The following is a 22858-nucleotide window of genomic DNA, read 5'->3' as shown; positions in this document are numbered from 1 at the left end:
AACCAGCTGCAGATGTTTGCAGCTAATTTAACGCTCGTGCTGCTGGTCGACTGCGGGGCTTTAAAAGTTTTAGATCAGCTAGGCAAAGAGGAAATCGCTCTCATCAACAAAGTAAGAGACAGGATGACAGAAGGTAACACAATCCCAAAGAAGTTTGGTACAACGTCGAAAAAGCGGAAATGTATGTGCAGAAATGTGCTTGTTGAGCTGAAAAATACACACAGTAGTTCAGAACTAGAAGATCTGTTGAAAACAAAGGATGAAAGTCTCATTGCCGAGATGACTGAGCTGTTGCGAGAACAAATGAAAAAGGTCTTCAAAGATTATGAGGACAAGCTTCTCAAAAAGGTGTTTAGGACAGAAGTTGCAGGATTGGTCATGTCATTTGTTACCGTAGTTATTACAGGCTTGATAATATTGCTGTAACAGTTTAGTTTGAGAACTACACTAAACTGTTACAGCGTTAGTTCAACTAACTGATAACGTAGTTGAACTCAAACAATTTGAGAAACTGATTTATTTCTCTCTATGGGGGGTGACACTCTAAAGCCTCCCTGGCAAGGTCTATTCAGGGGTCCTGGAGAGGAGGGTCTGTCGGATAGTCGAACCTTGGATTCAGGAAGAGCAGTGTGGTTTTCGTCCTGGTCGTGGAACACTGGACCAGCTCTTCACCCTCGGCAGGGTCCTGGAGGGTGCATGGGAGTTCGCCCAACCGGTCTAGATGTGTTTTGTGGACTTGGAGAAGGCGTTCGACCGTGTCCCTCGGGGAGCCCTGGAGGGGGGTTCTCTGGGAGTATGGGGCCCTTTGATACGGGCTGTCGGGTCCCTGTATGACCGGTGTCAGAGTCTGGTCCGCATTGCCGGCAGTAAGTCGGGCTCGTTTCCGGTGAGAGTTGGACTCCGCCAGGGCTGCCCTTTGTTACGGATTCTGCTCATTACTGTCATGGACAGAATTTCTAGGCGCAGCCAAGGTGTTGAGGAGATCCGTTTTGGTGGCCTTAGGATCGCATCTCTGCTTTTTGCGGATGATGTGGTCCTACTGGCTTCATCAGGTCGTGATCTGCAGCTCTCGCTGGAGCAGTGCGCAGCCGAGTGTGAAGCGGCCGGGATGAGGATCAATGCCTCCAAATCCAAGGCCCTGGTCTTGACCCTGGATAAAGCGGAAGAGAATGGATGGATGGACGGATGGATGGATGGATGGATTTATTTAAACAAAAGTTAACTGGGCTGCACAGTGGCGCAGTTGATAGCACTGTTGCCTTGCAACCCGGGCGGGTATGATTCCCGGCCTGGGATCTTTCTGCACGGAGTTTGCATTTTCTCCCTGTGCATGCGTGGGTTCTCTCCGGGTGCTCCGGCTTCCTCCCACAGTCCAAAAAGATGACTGTCAGGTTAATTGGTCTTTCTAAATTCTCCCTAGGTGTGAGTGTGTGTGTGCATGGTTGTTTGTCCTGTCTGTCTCTGTGTTGCCCTGCGACAGATTGGCGACCTGTCCAGGGTGAACCCCGCCTCTCGCCCAGAACGTTAGCTGGAGATAGACACCAGCACCTCCCGACTCCACTAAGGACAAGGGTGTAAGAAAATTGATGGATGGATGGATGGATGGTTAATAATAATAAGAAGAACTAGAAACTTCCTGAAGAAATTTAACCGGGGCCTGCCAAAGTGTGCCCATCGGTTTGGACCTAGCGTTCTAATGCTAATAATTAGCATCAATGCTAAAGAAACTGCAATGTAATCAATAGCATCTGAATAGTAACAAGCATGTTGACGAACCTGGACTTGCACCATTCAGTATGTTAAAATTTGTGTATAAGCTAAAATTAGCCAAAGGCTAATGTAAGCCTAAATGCTGTCAGTAGCATGTGGGGTATCATTAGAATGTTTTCTTAGATTGACTTCCTACATTCAGTGTCCAACATGGCTAATATGCAAGAAAAATAGCTAAAAGCTTATTTTAGGGAAAAGGCTTATGCTAATGCACTGTCTTGCGCACTGTCTTCATTAGCATTGCACTGTCTTGCGCAAAAACAGTGCATCAACACTGGGCACTGGCCTGTGCACTGGCGTGAGAGAAAAAGATAGTGCAAGGTAATATTATTGCACCTATGGTGGTGCACTAGTGGGGGGCAGCGAAATGCTAATGTTTGTGCTAATGTTAATGTACACTAACCTAAGAGAGAAAGATAATACAGGTGAATATTATTGCACCGCCTATGGCGGTGCACTAACCAGAGGGGAGTATTAAGGCTTTTATTTTGAAATTTTAAGTAAGCTTCATTTTAAATGTCCAAACTAATCCCATGAGTAACAGTGATTGGGTTAAATCATTTCTATAATGCTCAAAAGAGCAATAATCTCATGTAAAAATTGTCAAGGCTTTTATTTTGAAATTTTCAGTAAGCTTCATTTTAAATGGCCACACTAATCCAGTGTGTAACAATGGTTGGGTAAAATCAGTTATAAAAAGCCCAAAACACAAGTAGTTCTAAAGGCCAGCTCAGTCCTCCTCTGTAGTAACTGACAGTTCCGCCATGTTGTAGTTCTGACATTCAGCTCAGACCTCTTTTGTAGGCACTGAGTGTCCACCATGTTGTAGTCCTAACCTTGAGTCATTGTAGTTCTAAGGAGAAGTTCAACAGACCTTTTTCATGCTTCCGGGTTTTAAAGCGGATGTGGGGTTTGACAAGTTCCGGTGGCTATAGCGTTAGCATTAAAAGGCTAGGAAAATGGCTCAGTCTCTGCGCAGTTGTTTTTGTTAAGTCCCTGGTTGTTCATGTGGGGCACGAAAGCAGCCGTATCTGTCCTATCATGCGTTCCAGACGGACCCGGACCAACGGAGGCAGTGGATCCACACGATCCGAAGAGATGTTATTTACTGGCAAAACAGCCTAAATGGCAGCTCAGCCCTCTGTTTTAACTGTGTTAGTGAGAACTACAGATATGGCGTATTTGTAGTCCTATCCATTAGCATTAGGTCAAAGGCTAATCTAACCTGAAAGAACAAGATAATGCAGGCTAATATTATTGCACCCTGCCGATGGAGGTGCACTAACCTGACAGGAATATCGAGGCTTTTATTTTGAAATTTACAGTAAGCTTGTCCTTGTCGTTCTTCTTCTTCCTCCTCTTAAAAGCTGAGTCTTTCGCCGATCAAACATTAGATTCCTGCATGGTTGATTGAAGCAGTAATGAGTCCTCTTATCGCAGTAAACAAATTCAAGCCAACGATTGATCAATAATTCAAAGTAAAAAAAATCAAACTAAAATGAAATAATTGAGGATTCTTGGATGGTGAGCACCCAGGTTGCCCACCAATCACCACCCACATCAACTAGGTTCGTCCCAGCAGATATTACTTTGCATTGACAGGAGCCAGCACTCCTGTCAATCTTTCAAAAAAAAAAAAAAAAAAAGGCTCGTTACACTACAGTGAACAATTTCGACCCGAATTGTTTGGCGCTCATTTTGGATTCTCTTGTGTTTTGTGAAACATTTAGTCTCTTTTTGACAAGAAATGACCAAAATCACTGCAAATATCTCACCTCCTCTCTCTTTCACGAACCTAATATATCTGGTCTTTGAAATTTGTTGCACTGTACATTTTTTTATGCTATAAAACAAGTAAACAGAGAGAAAAAAAGTCCAGATTCACACACACACACACACACACCCACACACACGCATCTGTAATTAACAGAAATATTGCAGCACCTACTAGTGAGAAGAAATTAACTCGAATGAGAGACAAAAAAAATAATAGACAAGACAAGAAGAACATGAGCACCGACAACCGTGATGGAGGCAAATCACGATAAAAAGAAAATTAAAAAAAATGGCGAACTCAAATTCCACGGACGAACAATACGTCCATCGAAAACAAGACAAACAGGCGCGCCGAGGCACTTCTCCCCTGATTTCCAGCCTCCATCTCGGCTTTCATCATCATTGAGAGCCCGACGCGGACGCAAAGTGTTTGCGGGCTCCGAGCCCCGGCCCGGCACTCATCTCCCGGTGCTTCATTGTGCCATACAGGCCTTCATTGTGAGCACCTAGAGACCCGGTGAGGGAGGGGTGAGTTGAAGGGGCTTTTGTGAGCCCGCATCGTGGTTAGTTTATGTGTCTTTAGCGCCGCTAAATACGCCGCCATGTCAGATGGAGTCTGTCTTAGTGCGCGAGCCTTTATGGGCGGCAAATTGGTGGCGAATAGGACAGCGGAGCACTTTAGCAGCACTCACCTTCTCCTCACCCCTTTTAACTTATTAACTTATATTAACTCAGTTTGAAGCTGTCAACAGGGCTCGCGCGCGGATCGCAAATAAATCCCGGCAGCCGGGCGGGGAAGAGCGAGCGAGAGAGATGTGTTTACCGCCGCGTGAAAAAGGCCCGCACGCGCGCTCGCTCGCTCGCTCGAGGCTTTTTTTTTTTTTTTTTTTTTACCTCGCAGTCACCATTAATGAAGCCAATCTTCATTTTGACCGCGTGATCACTTTTTAATGCACTTGAGTGGCTTTTAAAGCGCAATCAAATGCTAATTAAAGGCCAGGGCTGACCATAAATGCTCTTTCTCCGTGGGTTTTTTTTTTTTTGTTTTTTTTTTGGAGCATGCTCTCAACTCCAGACTGAACGCAAGCATGAGTCAATTGTTAAATGCACCTGCAGGGAGGTCGTTTCTATGAATGGTGTGCTTCACGGGAGCAACGCAACAACAAGAAAAGAAAGGAGTCCGATAATGAAAGCAGGCTTTTAAGGAATTTGTGTTGAGTTGGTTTCGTTTGTTCTCTGAGAGGCTCATCCAGAGGCACACATTAGAGCAGGTTTTTAATAGTCATGCTAGCCATTTAAAGATGTGACGTGGCTATTTTTAAGGGATTTTAGTTGCAAAAAAAAAATCTAAATAAAAGGACTTTCACTTCACCATCCTTTGCTATTTTGAACTAAAATCAAAATTTCACATTTTGTCACAACATCCATCTGTTTTATTTTGATTTCATATCAAAACGCAAAGTCGCGCATGGCACATTGTGTCCCAATATGTACATATGTACAAATACTATATTTACAAACGTTGTGTACAATGTTCCCACCAGCTCCGACTTGCTTCCCTGTTCTTGCCGAAGAAAACCATCCTGACAGCATGATGCAGCCTCCGCCGTGCATCAATTTGGAAACGCCGCGTTCAGTTATTTTGCCAGCCACAAGTAAAGTTTGTTGGTCGAGAAGTTGAATTCTGAGCTTATCCGCTGCACATGCTCAACTGAAATCAGGTCTGGACTTTGACTGGGCCGCTCTAAAACATAAACCTGCTTCAGTGAGGCTGGAAGTTTGGCACCAGAGTCATGTGGATGGTTGTCCATCCAGCCCTTTCAAATCCTTTTTCAGCCTCTCCAACTCTCTGTCTAGCTTCCCGTTCCTGAGCAGCTGCAGGGATTTGTGCTCTCACTTTTTTTTTGCTTTTTGGATAGTTATGACACGTAACCATGGCAACAACGTATTGCTTTTACAACTTGGAGCAGACGATTAGCATCTCTAACCTCTAGCGTAAAGGCCAGACACAGATCTAAAGCGGAGCGGCGAAAGCAAATGAGGTGGATTAGCGGCGCTTACGCCGTCCAGGACATTTTCCTCTGCAGTATCACATCTGCTGTCCAAATGTTCAGCTGTTAGCCTGTGATGACAATCATGAGACTATCATCCAGCAACAGTCTTCAGTCAGAGGCCTCTTCAGAATCGGTGCATGACTGACTGCTACTGGAGAGCCTTCCAGGCCACAACGACGACGGTCATTTTCCTCTGAAACAGGGTGGGAGTAGTAAGGAAATCGAGGACATACGGCGAAGAAAACTAAACAGCACCTGATTTTCTCAAGGGCATTTCTAACAGTCACGGGAAATGTACGTGGCTCACCCTTGTGATTCGTTTGAAGCATTTCGTAAACAGAACGCGGATGCGAGTTCAGAGCAGTTTCGTTTGTTTCCAGGGCTGATTAATAAAGACGTTTCCTCGTAAGCCGGCGCTTTATTCCACAGCTGATCTTTTCCCAAGCCGCAACTTCAGCTCCTCCTCCTGCGACGTAACGCAAACGTCTCAGTAATGCGCTAAGCAGTCACAGAACCACAATCTCTCCCACCGCCCCCAAAAACCAATCACACTGTAACCGCAGCACACCCCTGGGAACAGTAATTGTAGTGATTATGCTTTGCAGACATTCCTGTGTTTCTTGTATCATAATTAGATTTTTTTTTTTTTCTTTCTCTCTTTTAGTCACACCGAAGTTTCTTTTTAGAAGCTTCTTTGGAGCGTGGAGACTAATGACTACATGTTTCCGCGCCGAAATATTCAATAAACGGCTCATTAGGGCTACAGACACATTCAACTCTGCTGATTTGATTTTTCACTCTCCTGTTTTTTTGTTTTTTTTCCCCCTCGGAGTCACGCGTTTATCAATCTGCGGTCCGGAGGAGATGAGAGGAGCGATTCCTGACAGGTTACCTGATCCCTATACCGCAGGATGCAGTGTGTTGCAAAAGTATTTATACTCTGAACTTTTTTTTTTTCTTTAAAAACAACAAAAAAACATTTTGACGCATTAAAGTCACAGAGTTAATTTCTATGATGTGAAAGTCCAACAAAAAGTAATTTAGAACAAAAAAATGAAAGAAAAAAAATGAAATTCTCCCCTTTTTTCCCCCCCAAATAGAGATCTGAAAAGTCTAATGCACGAAAAAGTGAAATGCATCTGTATTCTGCCCCTTTCACACCGATTCCCCTAAATAACATCCAATGCAAAGACGGAAAAGTTGCAAGTTGCGCAAATTTTCTTTACGGAAGGAGACATGGTCTCATATGGTGGTGGCAGCATGATGCTGTGTGGGAAAGCACAGCACCATGCTGGATGAAGCTTCAAAACCAAACATGCTATTTAAAGCATAGGACAGTTTCTTCTAGCATATTTAGCAAAAAAAAAAAAGTCCAGAAAATCACAGTTTTCTCAGAAATAAGTCATTTTATTTTTGTTCTGCTTTAAAAATCGATCTATTTTGAAGTTCTCCCTGAAACATTGTTGAATATTTACCATCCAGCTAAAATAGATATATATTTTTACCACCTTACTGCCCTAAACATCGTCACCAAAACCAGCCAACAAACACTGGCATAACCAAACTCGCCACCGACCTGGTCTCTCATTTTCCTCATATCCGCATACAAAGCAGGTTTCTACAAGAGAGTCAACAGTCAAGTTTAAGGATGTTATAAAATTACATATTCATCTCATTGACGTTAGTCAGGTATAACGACTAGGTGGATTCTTTGTGACTCCAAACACCCAACAAGTGACCCATGCCACTCATCATTACTTCAAAAACCAATATGGCTGCCACATGTAAGAAAGGCACTTTTTCTGTATTTAAACCGCCAGTATTTTTGCTACATCGAATTTTTGGAGCTTTTCATCCTGTTGTAATGTTTTTTCATTCATCAAAAACATTCCTGAAGTGTTGCCGTGATCCTTTCAAGCATGTTTGAGAAATCCTTTAACAGCAACCATTCAGCTCTACCAAAACACCTGGGTGGACCTAGCTCCGCCTTCGAGGACGAAGCTCCTCCTCAGAGCTGCAGTGTCCAAGCTCCAGAGCGTCTGCCTCACGGTGCAGCCCCTCAACCACGACGCCTCTACTCAACTCCTTCAAACTAGCCAGCGGCAATTAGCAAACACCTGCTGAGCAAATTATATGAGCTACTTCTCAGTGCAGCGCTGGTAAAAACGTTGTTAAAGAGTTAATAGAGGAGCCATGTTCTGACTTCCTGAGGGCGGAGTTTCAGAAAGAGCAGGAGTTTTTAAAGAGACAGAGGCCCAATTTGAAGACATAAAATATCAAACTCAGATTTCTTTTCAGTTATATTTGATATATATTGCATTTTTTTTTAGCAACTGACAGTAATAGTTACTTGATTGTGCCATGAAATGGCACTGTGTGTCTGGAAAACACTGTTTAATAAAAATCATGAACTCATGGAAGATGAAACATGAGGAGGATAAAACTTGGCGGAGGATAACATTGTTACACCTGTCATGGTGATGCTGTTAGTCATTAGAGGTATTGCTGAGCATTAGGAGATAATGATGTTTGGGGGGGTCACGATAGCAAACATATTCACGACAATTCAAAAGTGGACAATGACTTGTGCAGGTAGTGAACTCTTCGCTCTATGTACCAGGATGTTCACGTTGCTAACAGTTCAGAGCGAGTGCCAACATCAGCAGCTAGCCAAGATTATAACGCTAGAGGAAGTCATTATCGTCTAAAGGCTGATGGATACGGAAAACCTGTGAGGTTTTCCGTATCCATCATTTAAAAACACCAAAACGTCATCTGCACGGAGGCGTCATGCTGTAGCGCCGTAGTGGAAGGAGTTTTATTTAGTGGATTTATTGCTGTGCTCTAACAGACTGCAGATGGGAAACAAACACATAAAGCTTATTACATGAAGTAATTCCATCAGTTCTTATAAAACTAACGGAACAGCAAGTTCATTTCAAAGCTCCACTAGCTTTTTTTTCTACTAGCAAGAAAGAAAATACCAAACTACTTTTGCAAAAACAACTTAAGACAATCAAATGCTTTTAAGTTTGTTTTTTTTTATTTCTGCCAGTATGTCTCTCTCTCCTTCTGGATGACGACTTGATTTTTACGATTCGGGGATGTTTCCAGAAAATGGATGCAAGTCGGCGCGATGTCCTCCGACGTGGCGATGGGAACGCGACTGCGTGCGAGGAAGATCCATTTCCTCGGCGCTGGCACCTGCTGCGATGGGCTCTGGGGCGGAAACGGGAGAACGCGGAGCCGCCTCTCCTCCCTGCCGGCGGCTCCCTCAACCCGGCTGGCCGGTGACAGCTTGATTTCGGCGCCTCTCTGAGGCGGAGCGCGCAGACGTGACGGGCCTGTTCTGCTGGTCTCATCACAGCCTCTGCTGGGGAGCGGAGATGGAGAAAGGAGCGGGTGGGGAGGACAGAAGCAGACACTAGCTGAGGAGCTGACTGTCTCACCTAACCAGTGAGATTCATCTGTCATCAGCCAGGTCATCTTGGATCATTCCAATGCAGACCTGACAGGGAGTCACGGATATACACGTGAAAATGGCGTAAACAAAGGCAAATTGATGAATCCTTTATCGATTTGCAAAAACCTCGCATAAAAACAACACTTTAAAGGGGCAGTGTTTCGTAAAATGATGTCTTTTGAGCTTACCATCGTGGTATAATGTAATTCCCTCTTCAAAAACGTACCTGGAGTGTTGCTGTGATTCTTTAGGACGTGTTTGAGAAATCCTTTGATCTCCCATTCAGCTGTGCAAAATCCCCGGGTGGACCTAGCTCCTCCTCTGAGCCGCAGTTTTCGCCACTCGGCTCCTTCAGACTAGCCGGCAGCAATTAGCAAACACCTGGTGGAACATCAGCAGAGCTCCTTATATGAGCTACTTATCACTGAAATGCTTGTAAAAAAAAAAAAAAAAAAAAAAACACTGCTAAAGGGTTAATGGAGGAGCCAAGTTGCGATGCCATCCTGAAGGCGGAGTTTAAAAAGAGCAGGAGTTTTTAAAGAGACAGAGGCCCGATTTCACAAGGCCTTAAAATACAAACATTTCTTTTAAGTCATATTTGATACATAAAGCATTTTTTTTAATATAATAAATGAAGTTAACAGTTATTTGATTATGCTATAACATGGCACAATGTGCCTGGAAAATACATAATCCAGTTTGTTCTGAGGTCAGTTTGCAGAATGTTATCACGAACCTTTAAATTAGCTGAAACCGTCACCGGTGCTCCCTGATTAGATTGTGTTTAACGATGAATAATTTTAAGAAATATGAACTGAACAGTGAGACGGAGTAGGGACATTATTCTACCACTGGAGTCCCTGGAGATCATCTTTTTTAAAGGGAGACCTAAACACATGGATAAAATGGTTGGCATCCCTCTGCTAATGAACACAAAGCCAACACTGGTCACTGAAATAACTTGAAATTGACAAAAGTAACAGTAAATATAATAACCAAATAACCAATGAGAATCAGATAAAGCTTTAGAATTGTGTCTCAACAGAACCACTTTTTTAAAAAAACAAACTATTGGAAACAAGCCTGGACAAAACTGATGGTACCTGCTACTTAATGTTGGGTTTTGCAAACTGTTGAGGAAATCATTGCAATCAAAAGATTTCTGTCGCTGTCAAGGAAACCTCTGGAACTGTCCAGATATTTTTGCTCTTATCCTTTCATGTGTTTTTAGCTCCATTTTTGCCTTCTGATCAAAGTGAAATATAATCCCCTTCTTTTGCAGATTTTGAAAAGACTAAACCTTCATGTGTGAATATTTCTTAATACAGAGGTACATAATAATGGGATGTTTTGATTTTTTTTTTCTCCATCTGGCCGGATAAAGAGAAGCATTGCTGTTTTTTTTTTTTTTTCTTGGTCATCTGGAATTGATATAATTGTTGTTGTGAAGCAGGATTTGAGTCAGCTGCATCTACCGTTTATACAATCCTACGCTATTAAAGACAGTTGCTCATTATATTGCTAGATGAGCCGTTTATGAAACGGAAATGATACAACACACCAATGACAAACGAATAATTAGCACTAATAAATCAGGCCTTGCAAACAAACACTGAAGCAATGATCTTTGGATAAATCGAATCGTTTCCTCCGCTGCCTGCTCTCTCCTCAATCCGGTAACGGACTCGGATGATGTGAAGGCGGGACATTGTGCACATTTAATAAATTCACATGTTCTTAAGAAGTGGCAAATGGAACTTCTGTTTGAGTTCATCTACAGAGCAAATGAAAGAACAACCCGCCAGCAATGGTTTCCTGTACACTTTTCACTACAGAATGCGTTATTCGGTCATAAGCTAACTAGGCTACCAAAGACTTTTGGATAGGTTACTAATTTCCAGCACATGATCGCTGGAGCACATACACACCACTGCCACAAAATCAGTGCAAATTCAGCAGTGAAATTTAATTGCAGACACTTCACTTACCTCAGCATGCTCGATGCTTGACACGGAAAGTGAAACTCTAAACGTGCCTATTAGATGACTTTGCTACTACTTAACTGACTGGTTGGAAGTCATTAGAAACTGAAGTTTCATTTCAATTGACTCTCCTAGACAGAGAAACCGCAGAAAAAGCAACATGCGGGGCCCTGATGCAGCCGGACACTGTGAATTCCACGCCGTTGATCCCAATATGTATGCACTATTCAGAACTAGATTGGACAACGAGTGACGCGTGCCTCAAAGAGTTGACATGTTCCACAAATCGTTCCTCACATTTCGACCTGCGCAGCGAGCAAGAGCAGTTTGACGATCTTCAACACAAAAGGTACAGCAGTGTCCTTTAAAAATTGCTTCGTGTGCGACCTTTAAATCTTCCTAGATTATTCACAGAAAAGTGGTAGGTTTAGAAAAACCTCTTAAATATGTCTTTAAATCACTTTCTAGTCTTCAAGAGGCACACTTGCATTTCCTTCTTCTCTGCAGCAGAAGGTAAAAACAATCACGGCATTAACAAACATCCACTTTGTTAAGGTGTTCTTTTCATGAAGCAGCATGTCAGGTTTGCAGATATGTCTGAAACTCTGATCGAGTAGAGAGGTACCGTGTTGAGGGAGGGGAGAAGGAGGTGTGTGTGTGTGTGTGAAGTGGGAACAGCTGGCTGAGGGAATGAGTACAGAGGGAGAGGTGATGGATGCGAGTGGAGCTCCTGTGACAGATGAGCTAACAGGTGTTCACCACGGCCCTCAGAGAGACGCTATTTATGAGCCAGAGAAGACAGCCAGAGGCAATGCGCGCCGCGCCGCCGGCCTCCTCAATGCCGAAACGCATCACAGACATCTGCACAACTTCACTCGACGAGGAGCAACACGGCAGAACCGGCTCCAGCCGGTGGCGCGGCGTCCTCCCTCTTATTCTTACGTAGCGGCCAGGTTAAGGCGTTTCATCCATCAGTCTGTGGAAAACAGGAGGAAAAAAACTCCTTCATATAGATTTTATTGCTAAATATTTAACATAAGATAATTTTATGCAACTCAGTGTCTTCATCTGATAGCTGAGAAATTATTGTGCTGCTACCACACTTAGGATTTACTCCCACGTCTGTCATTGGCGTTTTTAGTGTCTGTGGTAGATTAATTAAAACATTCACAGTATCATTACAATGCACAGTAAAATGTTTATTGTTCAGCAATGTTTGGGTTCGCCGTTAGAAATTATACACAAGAAAGAAATGGCGCCATTTTATTATTTTTGAGAAAGATGTACACGATTATAGTGACTGTTTATCCACCTACTTGGTATGTTGCTTGTGTGTTCCCATCAGTTATCCCCGTTTCACCTCTTCTTACTACAATGTTTTTCCTTCCACTCAACTTTCCGTGTACAAGCTCAGACACAACCAGCTTCTTTCAACAAAGATCTTTTGTAGTTCACCCTGCTCCTGGAGGACATTCTCTAGCTGCGCTTCCGTTTACAAATGTGCGCAAAGCGTCGTCTGCATTACACAGATGTCCAGCATAATATAGACAATAATGTCGGAACAAAATGTTGCACTTACAGCGTTTCCATCAAAATAAGAAACGCAATTAAAATAACAAGTGATTAAGTTCGTTCATGCAATAAAGTTATTTTTAAAAACATTCTCCTCCTACCACTTCCTGTCGTCGTCTTCGTCTTTTCCGCCAGTAGTAACATTTGGTTGTTGATCCCGTGATCCTTGCGGTGCAAAAAAAAAAAAAAAGAGTGTCAGTTGCAGTTTTGTGAAATACACTCATTTCAATATAGCCGAAAAAACCTCACTTCATCCCTGCACAAAAACTTATTGAAAACGACCCCCACCCCAAAAAAATAAAAATAAAAAATTGCCATGTCTCCGTCAAGCTAATTTACTTTAGCAATTCCATTTAGAGGCTCAGGAAGCCTTTTCAGGTGTTTTGACTTAATTAAGGTAGGACACCACAAGTTTAAAATAGAATTTTATTTAACTTTTTAACTGTAGTCAACTTTTGTGAGATATTGAATTTTTGATTATTATTTGTAAGCGTCAAAATTACAATATTTCACTCTGTGTGATCACTATACGAGTGTCACTCTCCGAAAGAAGCGACTGTAATATAAGTTTTCAATATATTTTTACAAGTTTATGGTAGTAAACATCTGATTCCCACTTTAAATACTCACCTCCAGTGAGCCTGCAAAGACCAAGTCATTTAAAAGTCATGAATTAAATGTATCCGTTTTGCTAACGGCAACAAATGGAACTCATTTTCTAACAAAAAGTCAAGATAAGTTTGTGGGTTGGGCAAAGTAAAAGAACTATAATTACATCACGCTGCTCCTAATGTGGCAAAAACAGACATTTAGAAGGACAGAGAACAACCAGTGACAATGTATTCAACAAATCTAGAGCAGATCACATTAATTATTTTTATATTAAAGAAACACGATGTGAAATGCCCGCAAATAACTGCAGACGTTTCAGGGTAAGAGGACATTTTGGTTCCAAAATGGCCTCTTACTTTAACATTTTGTAACCAAAATATCAGGTTACAAAAATGATCAAAAAAGACGATGGGAAAAAAAAAAAACTTTGACAAAGTCACGTTTTATTGATCAGAAAAAGCATACAGATGAAAAGACCTTGGAGCCTAATTGATCATTGGTTTTCTATGTAACATTATTACCAGCCGGAGGAGCTTCAGCCATCAATCAACAGGGTTTGTTTAAAGGCTGGTGTGTAAAGCTAAAGAGTTTCACTAATTTGTAGTTTCCTGATGAGAAAGTCAATCTCTCCCTTCTGTCCTTGGCAAGAAAAAACCCCCGAGTGGATCACAGTGATGATGGGCTGATTCACCGGTACGGTAACCGATGCAGCGATAAAGACTGTTTCAGGATACAGGCCGTTTCAAAAAAGGGATATTTAGTCAAATAAATTGACAGGAAAAAACTTAAACTTCAGACATATGGAATGACTGGAGTGCCAAAAAAAAGAGAATACATTTGTTAAAAAAAAAAAAAATCATATAAACAAGGACAAGAAAAAAAAACATGAAGACAAATTGATGACATACAGATCTTAATGGATGTAGAATTTTTGTTTATAATTGCAGAAAAAATGTAAAAAGAGCTTCTGCATCTTTTGATATTTGTTCTGCTAGTCTTTTGTATTAATTTCTGCTTTACCCATTTGTCCATGCACAGTTGTCAAATCCTAATAATCTAAATCTTAAAAATTGAAGAAATAAAAAAAAAGTCAAACAAATAATTTTTTTTCTACTTTTCATTGTTTTTCAAATTATTATTATTATTAGACAAACATCTTCATTTTTTGGCACTCCTATCATTCCATACAGTCCAGATAGAGTCAGTATTTTTGTGAATGGAGTCTTGTCAGTATTTTATTTTTGGCAAAAAGGTAGTGAATATGTAAACACAATGAGAAAAGTGTCACATCTGAAAATGTAGAGTCGTATCCGTGATGCCTTCCAACACTGCCGAGACTTTCACATATTTATTCTGATGCTTCGGGACAACCCTCGCTAAAGACGCCGGCCTTTTAAAGTAGAAAACACTGAACAGGAGTTTCTTCATTGCTTCCAGTCCATTTTGAGTCAAGTCTCTTGGATTTCAATTAAAAAGCGCCGCGAACTTGTTAACAGAGCCGTCCCAAAATAGGGGAATAAAAAAAAAAAATACACGATATCTTCTAATAAGAACTGTTCCCCTTTCTTGCTAGCTTGACCTATGCCTGGTAGAGGGCTTGTTTCAGATCTCTGAGCAACATGGACGCCATGACGGTCTTCTCTGTGTTGATGGTGAGGAGGGCAGTGGAGGACTCTCTCAGCTCCAGTGTAACCAGAACCAGAGCTCCGCTGCTGACGGTGCGCCCAGCAAACCTGCAGGAACACAAAAGAACTTCAGCAGGGAAACAACAACCAAAAAAAAAAATGCCACGCACTATTTGGCTAACGGCTTAAAGACCAAAGCGTATACAAAAACAAAACCAAGAGATGAAATACTGAAATGCAGCCTATACAATACTTTAAACACCCTTCCACCACATGAAAGGGAATGATGCATAGCTAGACATGTCATGATACTTTTTGCTGGACGATAAATTGTCCTAGAAGTTATCACAATAAACGATAATATTGTTGTTTTGAGATCATTTTCAAGTAATATAAAAGGTAATTGTATAATAATGGAAGACCACATTTTCAAAGACACTTTAAATTCTAATGAACATTTAACACTGAAACTGGAAGACATTTTAAATATCCAAAATAAACAGAACAGAAACGAGAAATAACATCAATTGTGAAATCTCTGTAGACAAAATTGTCCTTCAAAAAAATGGGTTGGTTGAGCCCAAAGCACCAGACTGAAGACTTTTGTCATCCAGCTTTTGGTAGAGAGAGAGAAAATAGAAAAACAATAAATCGTGCAAATGGAAATGATTGAGTTTGCTTTAATTTATCATTCGATTAATTGATTGATTGCGACAGGCCTGTGTATGGCCATCAAATCCAGGAAGGCCTTTCACTTTAGTGAACTCAAGATTAGAGGCATTAATTTAAGACAACTACCGACTAAAATCATTTTAGATATCCCCATTCCACTTTCAAAAAGCTTCAAATAGCAATGAGAATTTTAATCATTTTTTTCAAAGAAAATGTCTTATGACAACTTATCTACCACATTTTACTGCGTTACAGACAAAACCTGCTGGATTTTATTCATGTTTTGGGGGATGGACTGTAAATGACCTCCAATTAGGAAGGTAGCTGCACTGGGTTTGAGTCAAACCAACAGATTTTGTAACAAAAGTCGCTTCATTACTTCTAACCCCCCTCCCCCACAAAAAGACCAAACAAACCAAAAAACAATTTCTTTCAGGAATGTCACAGATTTTTCTTAGTGGATATAAAGTATGTTTGTATAAACAAAAGAGGCCAGCATAGTAAGTCTGGCTCTGCACTAAGCCACATGTAGCAGAGCAACAGAGTCTATTATCCCATCGGACCATTGGGGACGGAACCGCCCTGTATGCCCGTCAAACAGCACTCAGCCTCTTTTATGGACTGAGAGTCTATGACTGTGTGGGAACCGACGCCTCCCCTCCTCCCCCAAACCCCGTCCCACCAGCTCCCTCTGGGGCCATGCCACCCCCGTTTCCTTGGATACCTTCGCCGCAAATCTGAGTGCACATGGTCCCCATTGAGAGACGCTAACAAGAGGTAGACAGAGGCTATGACCCGGCGTGACCCTCTTTGAGCGTGACAGTGTCGAGCCGGGACCTCACGTGACACATTCCTAGCCATCTGGCTCCGTTTAACACTACATCTCCCGCAACAAAGACCCCCTGCGGCGGCCCGCTTAGGCCTGACAAACAGCCCACAAAGGGGCCCACTTAGGCTTGACTAAAGCCCGTAAAGAGCCCCCAACAGGACGGGCCGCGGACGGGCGCCGTGCCGCGCTGCAACCGGGGGCCTAACGCCTCCGCTAATTAGCACGCGCGCGTCAACTGCGGGGGGGCGGAGGAGACGACACGCACGTACAAACCGTACGTCGGGGAGGGGGAGGGGGGGGGGGGGGGGCTGACGTCCCTTGGGAGCCGCTAAATTACCATCAACAGACGAGAGGGAGTTTATCACGGCGCTCTCAGCGAGGAAAGAGAGAGTCCTGCTTGGACTTAATTAAAATATTAGCCACTTCAGCAGGAACCGACTCATTCAGGAAGAAGATGGATTTCAACCCAAAAAAAAAAAAAAAAAAAAGAACCTCGTGTCTGCTTTCATTTCTTTAAATAATTCAACTGTTGTAAATCGGTTCTTATTACCCGACAGGCATCCATGCTGTGGCCTCGGCCTCTTCTAACCCTTAAAAGTATCAAATTTGATATATTTCCTTCTTTATGTGACAAACAAACACATAGTTGCTTTGTTTCCCCTCCCTCCTCGCCTCTCTTGCCAGTAGCCTGGGGGTGTCTCTGCGGTCCCTGCGGCTTTGCTAATGGATTTAGGATATAAATCTATCATTTATTCAGCCAGTTAACACCACCCCGAGGCCGCTGGCGCTTCGTCTCAGGAGATGCGGGTGTGTGCGCCTCGTTCTCGCTCTTGCGCCTCCAACAAGAGCTGCCGAAAGCACAAGGATCGCGTTTGATTTCCGAAGCCGGTTGTCATCGAATGCTTTGCCGTTGTGTGCACGTTCTGGCGCACGAAAGGACGAAAAGAAGAAGAAGAAGAAAACACACACACACACACATCACATCTGGATGTAGCACAACATCAGCGCATCTTCATGGACCAGGAGGGAGCGATTAAGGTCGAGCGTGCCCTTAAACGGGTCATTGGTATTCTGCTCTCTCCGTAAAGATGGCTAAGCGCTGGATTAATTGCGGCGTGTGGAAAAGAAAAGCAAAGCATTAGGCCCCGGACTTAAAGCAGGTGGATTGACATCGATCGTCGGGGCTGCGGCTAAGCATCGCTCTCCAATTATCTGTGATTCTCTCCGCACCGAGTGGAGCCTGGGACTGCCATCTGCCTCTCCTCTGCCCGGCCACAGCAAACACAAGACTGGGCTTCACCTTTTACACGGGCTTCCCTCTTTAAACCATCTTTTCACACTTCTCCAAACTCGTAGAATTAGAAATAGCATTTCAAATCACATTAAATCGTCCACCTGTCAAAGTCGACCAATTTCCTCTTGATCGTGTCTGACCGGTCGAGTACAGTAGAGAGATATTTTTCTTTTATCCTGTTTATTGAACACACCAAAACATGTGAATCCTCAATGTAATGTTGGAGACTATAGCAGGGGTGCACCGATTGCAGTTTTCTGGCCGATCACTAATCTAATCCACCGATTCAGATTTTGGCAGATACAGATTTTTTTTATTTTTTAGCCTGAAAAGTTGCTAAATACAGCAACAAAATTCCTAAGCTGACAACAAAAAGTTGCCATGGAAAAAAGTGGACAATGGTTGATTTTCAGGTCTTTGTGGATAAGATTGGTTTCACAAAAAAGAAAAAGATTAATTTTTTTTTTTTTTTAATCGCTCAAAATTAAGGAAATCTCAGCAGATTTATTGGTGCACCCGTAGACATATGATTGTAGCATAAATGGTCATAATTCTGTAGTCGCTTCATTTTCTTCTGCGATCTAAACTAAGATCAAATAATCAGTTTTTAAAGAGAAAAATCTTAATCAAAAGTAAATGCAAATCAGTAAAATCGATCAGGTTTTTTACTAGTCAGTGCCCTCCCACCATTCTAGCATTGAAATTGATCAGGTTTTATAAAATAATATATAATAATAAACTTCTTTATCACTGCATTTTATCTTTTACACTTTTATTCTGATTTATGACTTCCAAAAATATTTCTTTCAATTCTGAACAAGCTGGTGCCATACACTCACTATGATAACCTGGGATAAAAATATCAACTGTACACAATATTTAAGTACATAATTTACAAAAAAAAAAAAAACAACAACAATTATTCCTGCTAAATACACAAATCGTTTCAGTCATATTATCTAAATCATATATTAGTCATTTTGATACATAGATTTAAAACCTTAGGAAAAACAGCAGCTGTTTTTCTCTTTATGAACAAAGTCTGGGAACGTAGCATCATGATGCTAGCTGCATCGTCAGCGGAGTTGGGAATTCTTCAGTCACAGTCACCTGAATTATTTCCAAATAGCCTATTATGTTCAGCTTGCAAAAAAGGGGGCAAAAAACAACAACACGGCAATCATGTTTAAGCCTGCTGACTGGCAGTGCACAGGGTGGAGGGATGGCAGTGCCAAGTTGCTCTTTGCTCCATTCAAATGGAGGATTCTGGGAGGTTTTCTGGCATCTTGAGGACACTTTGACCTGCAGAAACTCTCTGATGGAGCGTTTTTGCTTTTGTTTTGTTTTTTAAACCAGACATTTCGAAACACTCTGCAGTCGATTTAATACTCTGGCTAGCATACGAACAACCTCACAGGGTATCTGGAAGTTTCAGGTAAAGTCCTTTTCGACACCATTTTTAGTTAAATTTTATACCAAAACAACTTACTAACGTCATCGATTATAGACCTATAACTCATAACTTATAGAATTATAACTTTTCCAGCTTTTGTGGACTTTGTTACTCAGTGGTCACTTTAACGGATTTCAGTCTACTATTAAAATCCTGTATTAAATTTAGACTTTTTAGCAATAAAATGACTAATTGTACATAACGTCACAATTTTATCAGCCTCAACATGAACAGAATTGGGCAACACCTGCTGGATTTAGCAATGAAAACAGGAATGTTGTTAATAAAAAGAAAAACTACTTAGCTTTATACCTAAATAAACAAATGCTTTATGATCATTAAATTTGTCTGGAAAAATCTTGAAGCCATCGTAAATTTGCTCCATTATGGAATTGTGGGCCAAGAAAAATCATTTAGAGGGCCTCAAATGGCCCCAGAGCCGCACGTTGGACATCTCGGGATTCCAAAAAAAAAAAAAATAAGGATCTAGAAAAAAATGGTGATAGAATGTAAAACACAATCTGCAATGTAGTAATTCAGAGCTAAAAGACGCATTAAATTATTTAAAGGAATCAAAAAAAAAAAGAATACAGATTTTACTTTTTGCAAAAGGTGTGAAATAAAACTATTTTCTGTACCATTAATTTTCATTTTTACATCCAAATCTGCCAAATAATAAAAGCTGACTCTGTAGCTGAACACCAAAGGGGACAGAGGCCACACGACCTGGACTGAACCAAACATCCAAACACGCCTGACGCTCCCGGAAATGAGCGAGTCAGGCGAGACGACGGCTAAAACGGCACGTTCCGGTCCCGGTCAGACGGATACAGAAGCCGCAGCTGTGCGGCTGTTCGGTTCCTGGCCGGAGCTGGACGCAGGCGGGCCGAGTCGGACCAGGCAGCTAGCCAAAGCTATTAGCCCCAATTAGAACCAGGAAGCCCGCGCGCATCGGCACGAGCGAAGACGAGCAGGGGGAGGACAAACGGATGATGGAGGCAAAATAAAAATAAAAAAAAAAGGACCAGAGTGATGCGAGGAGCTTCACAGAGAGCCCGGCGTTTTAATTAGGCCGCAGCAAATTAAATACAGAACAGGAACAAGAACGCAACAGAGGGGAGAAAGAAAAAGAAAATCTGTTTAGAGAAACATAATCTAATTATAATCCAGTGTAAAAAGACAAAGCACAATTTATAAATCAAAAGGGTTCAGATTTAGATTGTTTTTTTTTCCCTCCAAACTTATTTTTTTGGGGGGGTGGGGGTCTGAATTGGGCTCTAACCAGTGGGGATTGGCAACGCATGCAAAACTCGATCAAATTTGCTTTCAAACGGACTGAAAAATAGAGCACATTTATTCTATTCCGCCTGTTTAGACATAAACAAGAACAGCGTTTTCTACATTTGCTTTCCTGCTTGATTTATTGCCATCCCCCCTTCCCAGCAATCAATTTCTCTGTTTCAGTGGCAAACCTCCACCCCCTCCCCCTCTGCCTCCTCTTCACACCCCACCTTTCTCGGCTTTGACGGCCTGTGTGGGAAAAGCAGTGCTGCACCCTGCTGGCGGACGGGAGGAGTGCAATGGAGAACGGGCTGTCGCTTTGTCAAACCAAACCAGAGCTCAATTCCAGCTCTATTCCACTGATATTACCTTTTATTTTCATTCTGAATCCAAACTTCCAATCCTGGTTTTTTTCCCCTTCAGATTTTACAGGGATTTTTCTCTGGGGATTTCTTTGGAAATACGGGATTCTTGATGGAGGTCACTTTACATCACATTTAATGCAGACTGACCTCTACATTAAGCTCTCAGTGGGTGTATCCGATCTGAATGATTAATCTAATGTCTGTGTGTGTGCGCCATTTAAAGCAGGAACTGCAGCAATGCGTGGGTAATTTGGGCCACTTATAGGGGGGAAAAAAAAAAAATTAGACTCGCTTTTTTGTGTCGAGCTAAAAAAGTAATGAGAGCTAATCTGTATTTTCAACGTGGCACAATATTCTGCAGAATAATCACTAAAGATAATCGTAAATCAGTGCTAATAAAGCTACTAGTCATAAAAAAATAAATAAGGCTATAGATGGAGTCTCAAAAATACAAAGAAGGTGTTCAAAATTTATTTTTGTGCAAGCTTTTTTTTCTTTGTTTTTTTTTAATTACTGGAAAAGTTTTTATCAATATTGCTCCTCTCAAGCAATTCTTAAAATTTCACTAAAACACAAAAGTGTAACAATATAACTGACTAACAGTTTTGACACCACGACTGTATTTTTCGAACTTGACCTATTTCCAAACATTGGGATTTTTGCTTCACTGTGAGCATAAGAAAAATGCAGTTGCACTCTTTCAGCCAGCTGGCGGAGTGTGCAGCAACGGGCAGGGGAGGGGCAGGACCACATTGCTCCACCCAGCAGGAGAAAACCTTTTTATTAGACTGTCAATGATGGTCTTTTTGACAAAACTTGGGTGAATCTTGATTCCAGCTGCCTGGATACATGCAGAATTTAGCAGAACTGGTTATATTCTGACGTTAGAAATACAACCAGAGATTGGAATCTGCTCTTTTTCTCCTGATCAGGTCTGATTGGTGGTTGGCTGGTCAAATATCAAAAAAAAAATTCAGATTTTTCTTTTTAATAACTGCAGCAAGACTAAGAAGACACAAGTAGCAAATAGGAATTGATCATAATCAAAATAATAATGAAAAAAAACCAACACAAATTTAAGAGATACACTAATTGCAGTTTTCTGGCAGATCGCTGATTTTAAAAAAGCCTGACCTGCTGATTTTAGCCGATACCGATTGTTTCGTCTGAAAAGTTGCCTGAAATAGTGAAAAGTTGCCAAGCTGGCACCAGTGGTGTGAGTTTTGTTAACCGTGTACCTGCAGACGTGACCTGGTGAGCTGATTGTCAGACTTTTGCGGAAGCAGATGAGATCCGTTTCTCATGGAAGGATCGGTCGATTAGCCAAAAGCATTAAGAATTTGAGAGAATCAGAGATTTAAAGAAGAAGAGGAAAAAAAGAACAAAACTAATGGAACGTTATGTTTCTGTTAATGGAACAAATCTGTGGAACAATCCCTCTGAAGAAACCAAAGAGAGTAGATCAATTTTTACTTTTAAAAATAAAATACAAGATCCTATCTAGGTATAATGAAGCATATTGATTCAGTAAAGTGCTGTGTCATTACAAAGATATGTTTATTTCTTTTTTATTATCTCTATAGCTCACATTGCCTGTTTTGTGTTTTTTGAAGATGCATCTATATGGATGGTTGATTGATATTTAGTTGCTTATGGCATAGCAAATTGACTTGACAGACTATATGAGGTATGTTTTCTCCAAACTAATCCATTTCATGAAAATCTTTCTTAACATACGACAAAAACATACGTGTTTTTTGTCATAATGAACTGTAAATAAATGAAACAAAAGTAAGAATATTATCAATTCAACCCAAATGAGATCAATATTGACCAGAAAAACATCTGATCGGTGCAATTCTAATTAAAAGTAGACACGCCTATAAAGCCAGTGCTGCAGGAGCTTTGATAAAACAAATTCTTTTCTGGCCGCCAGTTGTTTGTGTGCAAAACAAAAAGAAGAAGAAGAAGTGGAGACTCGGAGGACTGCCAGAGTGAAAAATGACAGAACAGATCCAAGCCTCTGAACCCGGGTGGTTAACTTTATTGGGGATTCTGTCGGCGAGGAACTCCATCAAGTTGCTGATCATAGGGACGGCTTGGACGAGCG

At 41.6% G+C, this 22858-nt stretch overlaps 1 protein-coding gene across 3 annotated transcripts in view; it reads right to left on the bottom strand.

The window, feature by feature from the left end:
* Nucleotides 1-13651: 13651 nt before the first annotated feature.
* The window catches only part of ap3b1a (adaptor related protein complex 3 subunit beta 1a), a 60299-nt gene continuing 51092 nt past the window's right edge, over nt 13652-22858 (bottom strand). For all 3 annotated transcript variants that reach the window (XM_028025404.1, XM_028025403.1, XM_028025405.1), the window contains exon 27: nt 13652-14962. In XM_028025404.1, coding sequence (XP_027881205.1) covers nt 14809-14962 — 154 coding nt within the window. In that variant the 3' untranslated portion in view covers nt 13652-14808. The remainder of the gene's footprint in view (nt 14963-22858) is intronic.

Source organism: Xiphophorus couchianus, chromosome 8 (assembly GCF_001444195.1).
Source record: "Xiphophorus couchianus chromosome 8, X_couchianus-1.0, whole genome shotgun sequence".
Classification (NCBI taxonomy): domain Eukaryota; kingdom Metazoa; phylum Chordata; class Actinopteri; order Cyprinodontiformes; family Poeciliidae; genus Xiphophorus; species Xiphophorus couchianus.
Note: the sequence above shows the minus strand (reverse complement) of the source record. Positions and strands in the feature narration are given on the sequence as shown.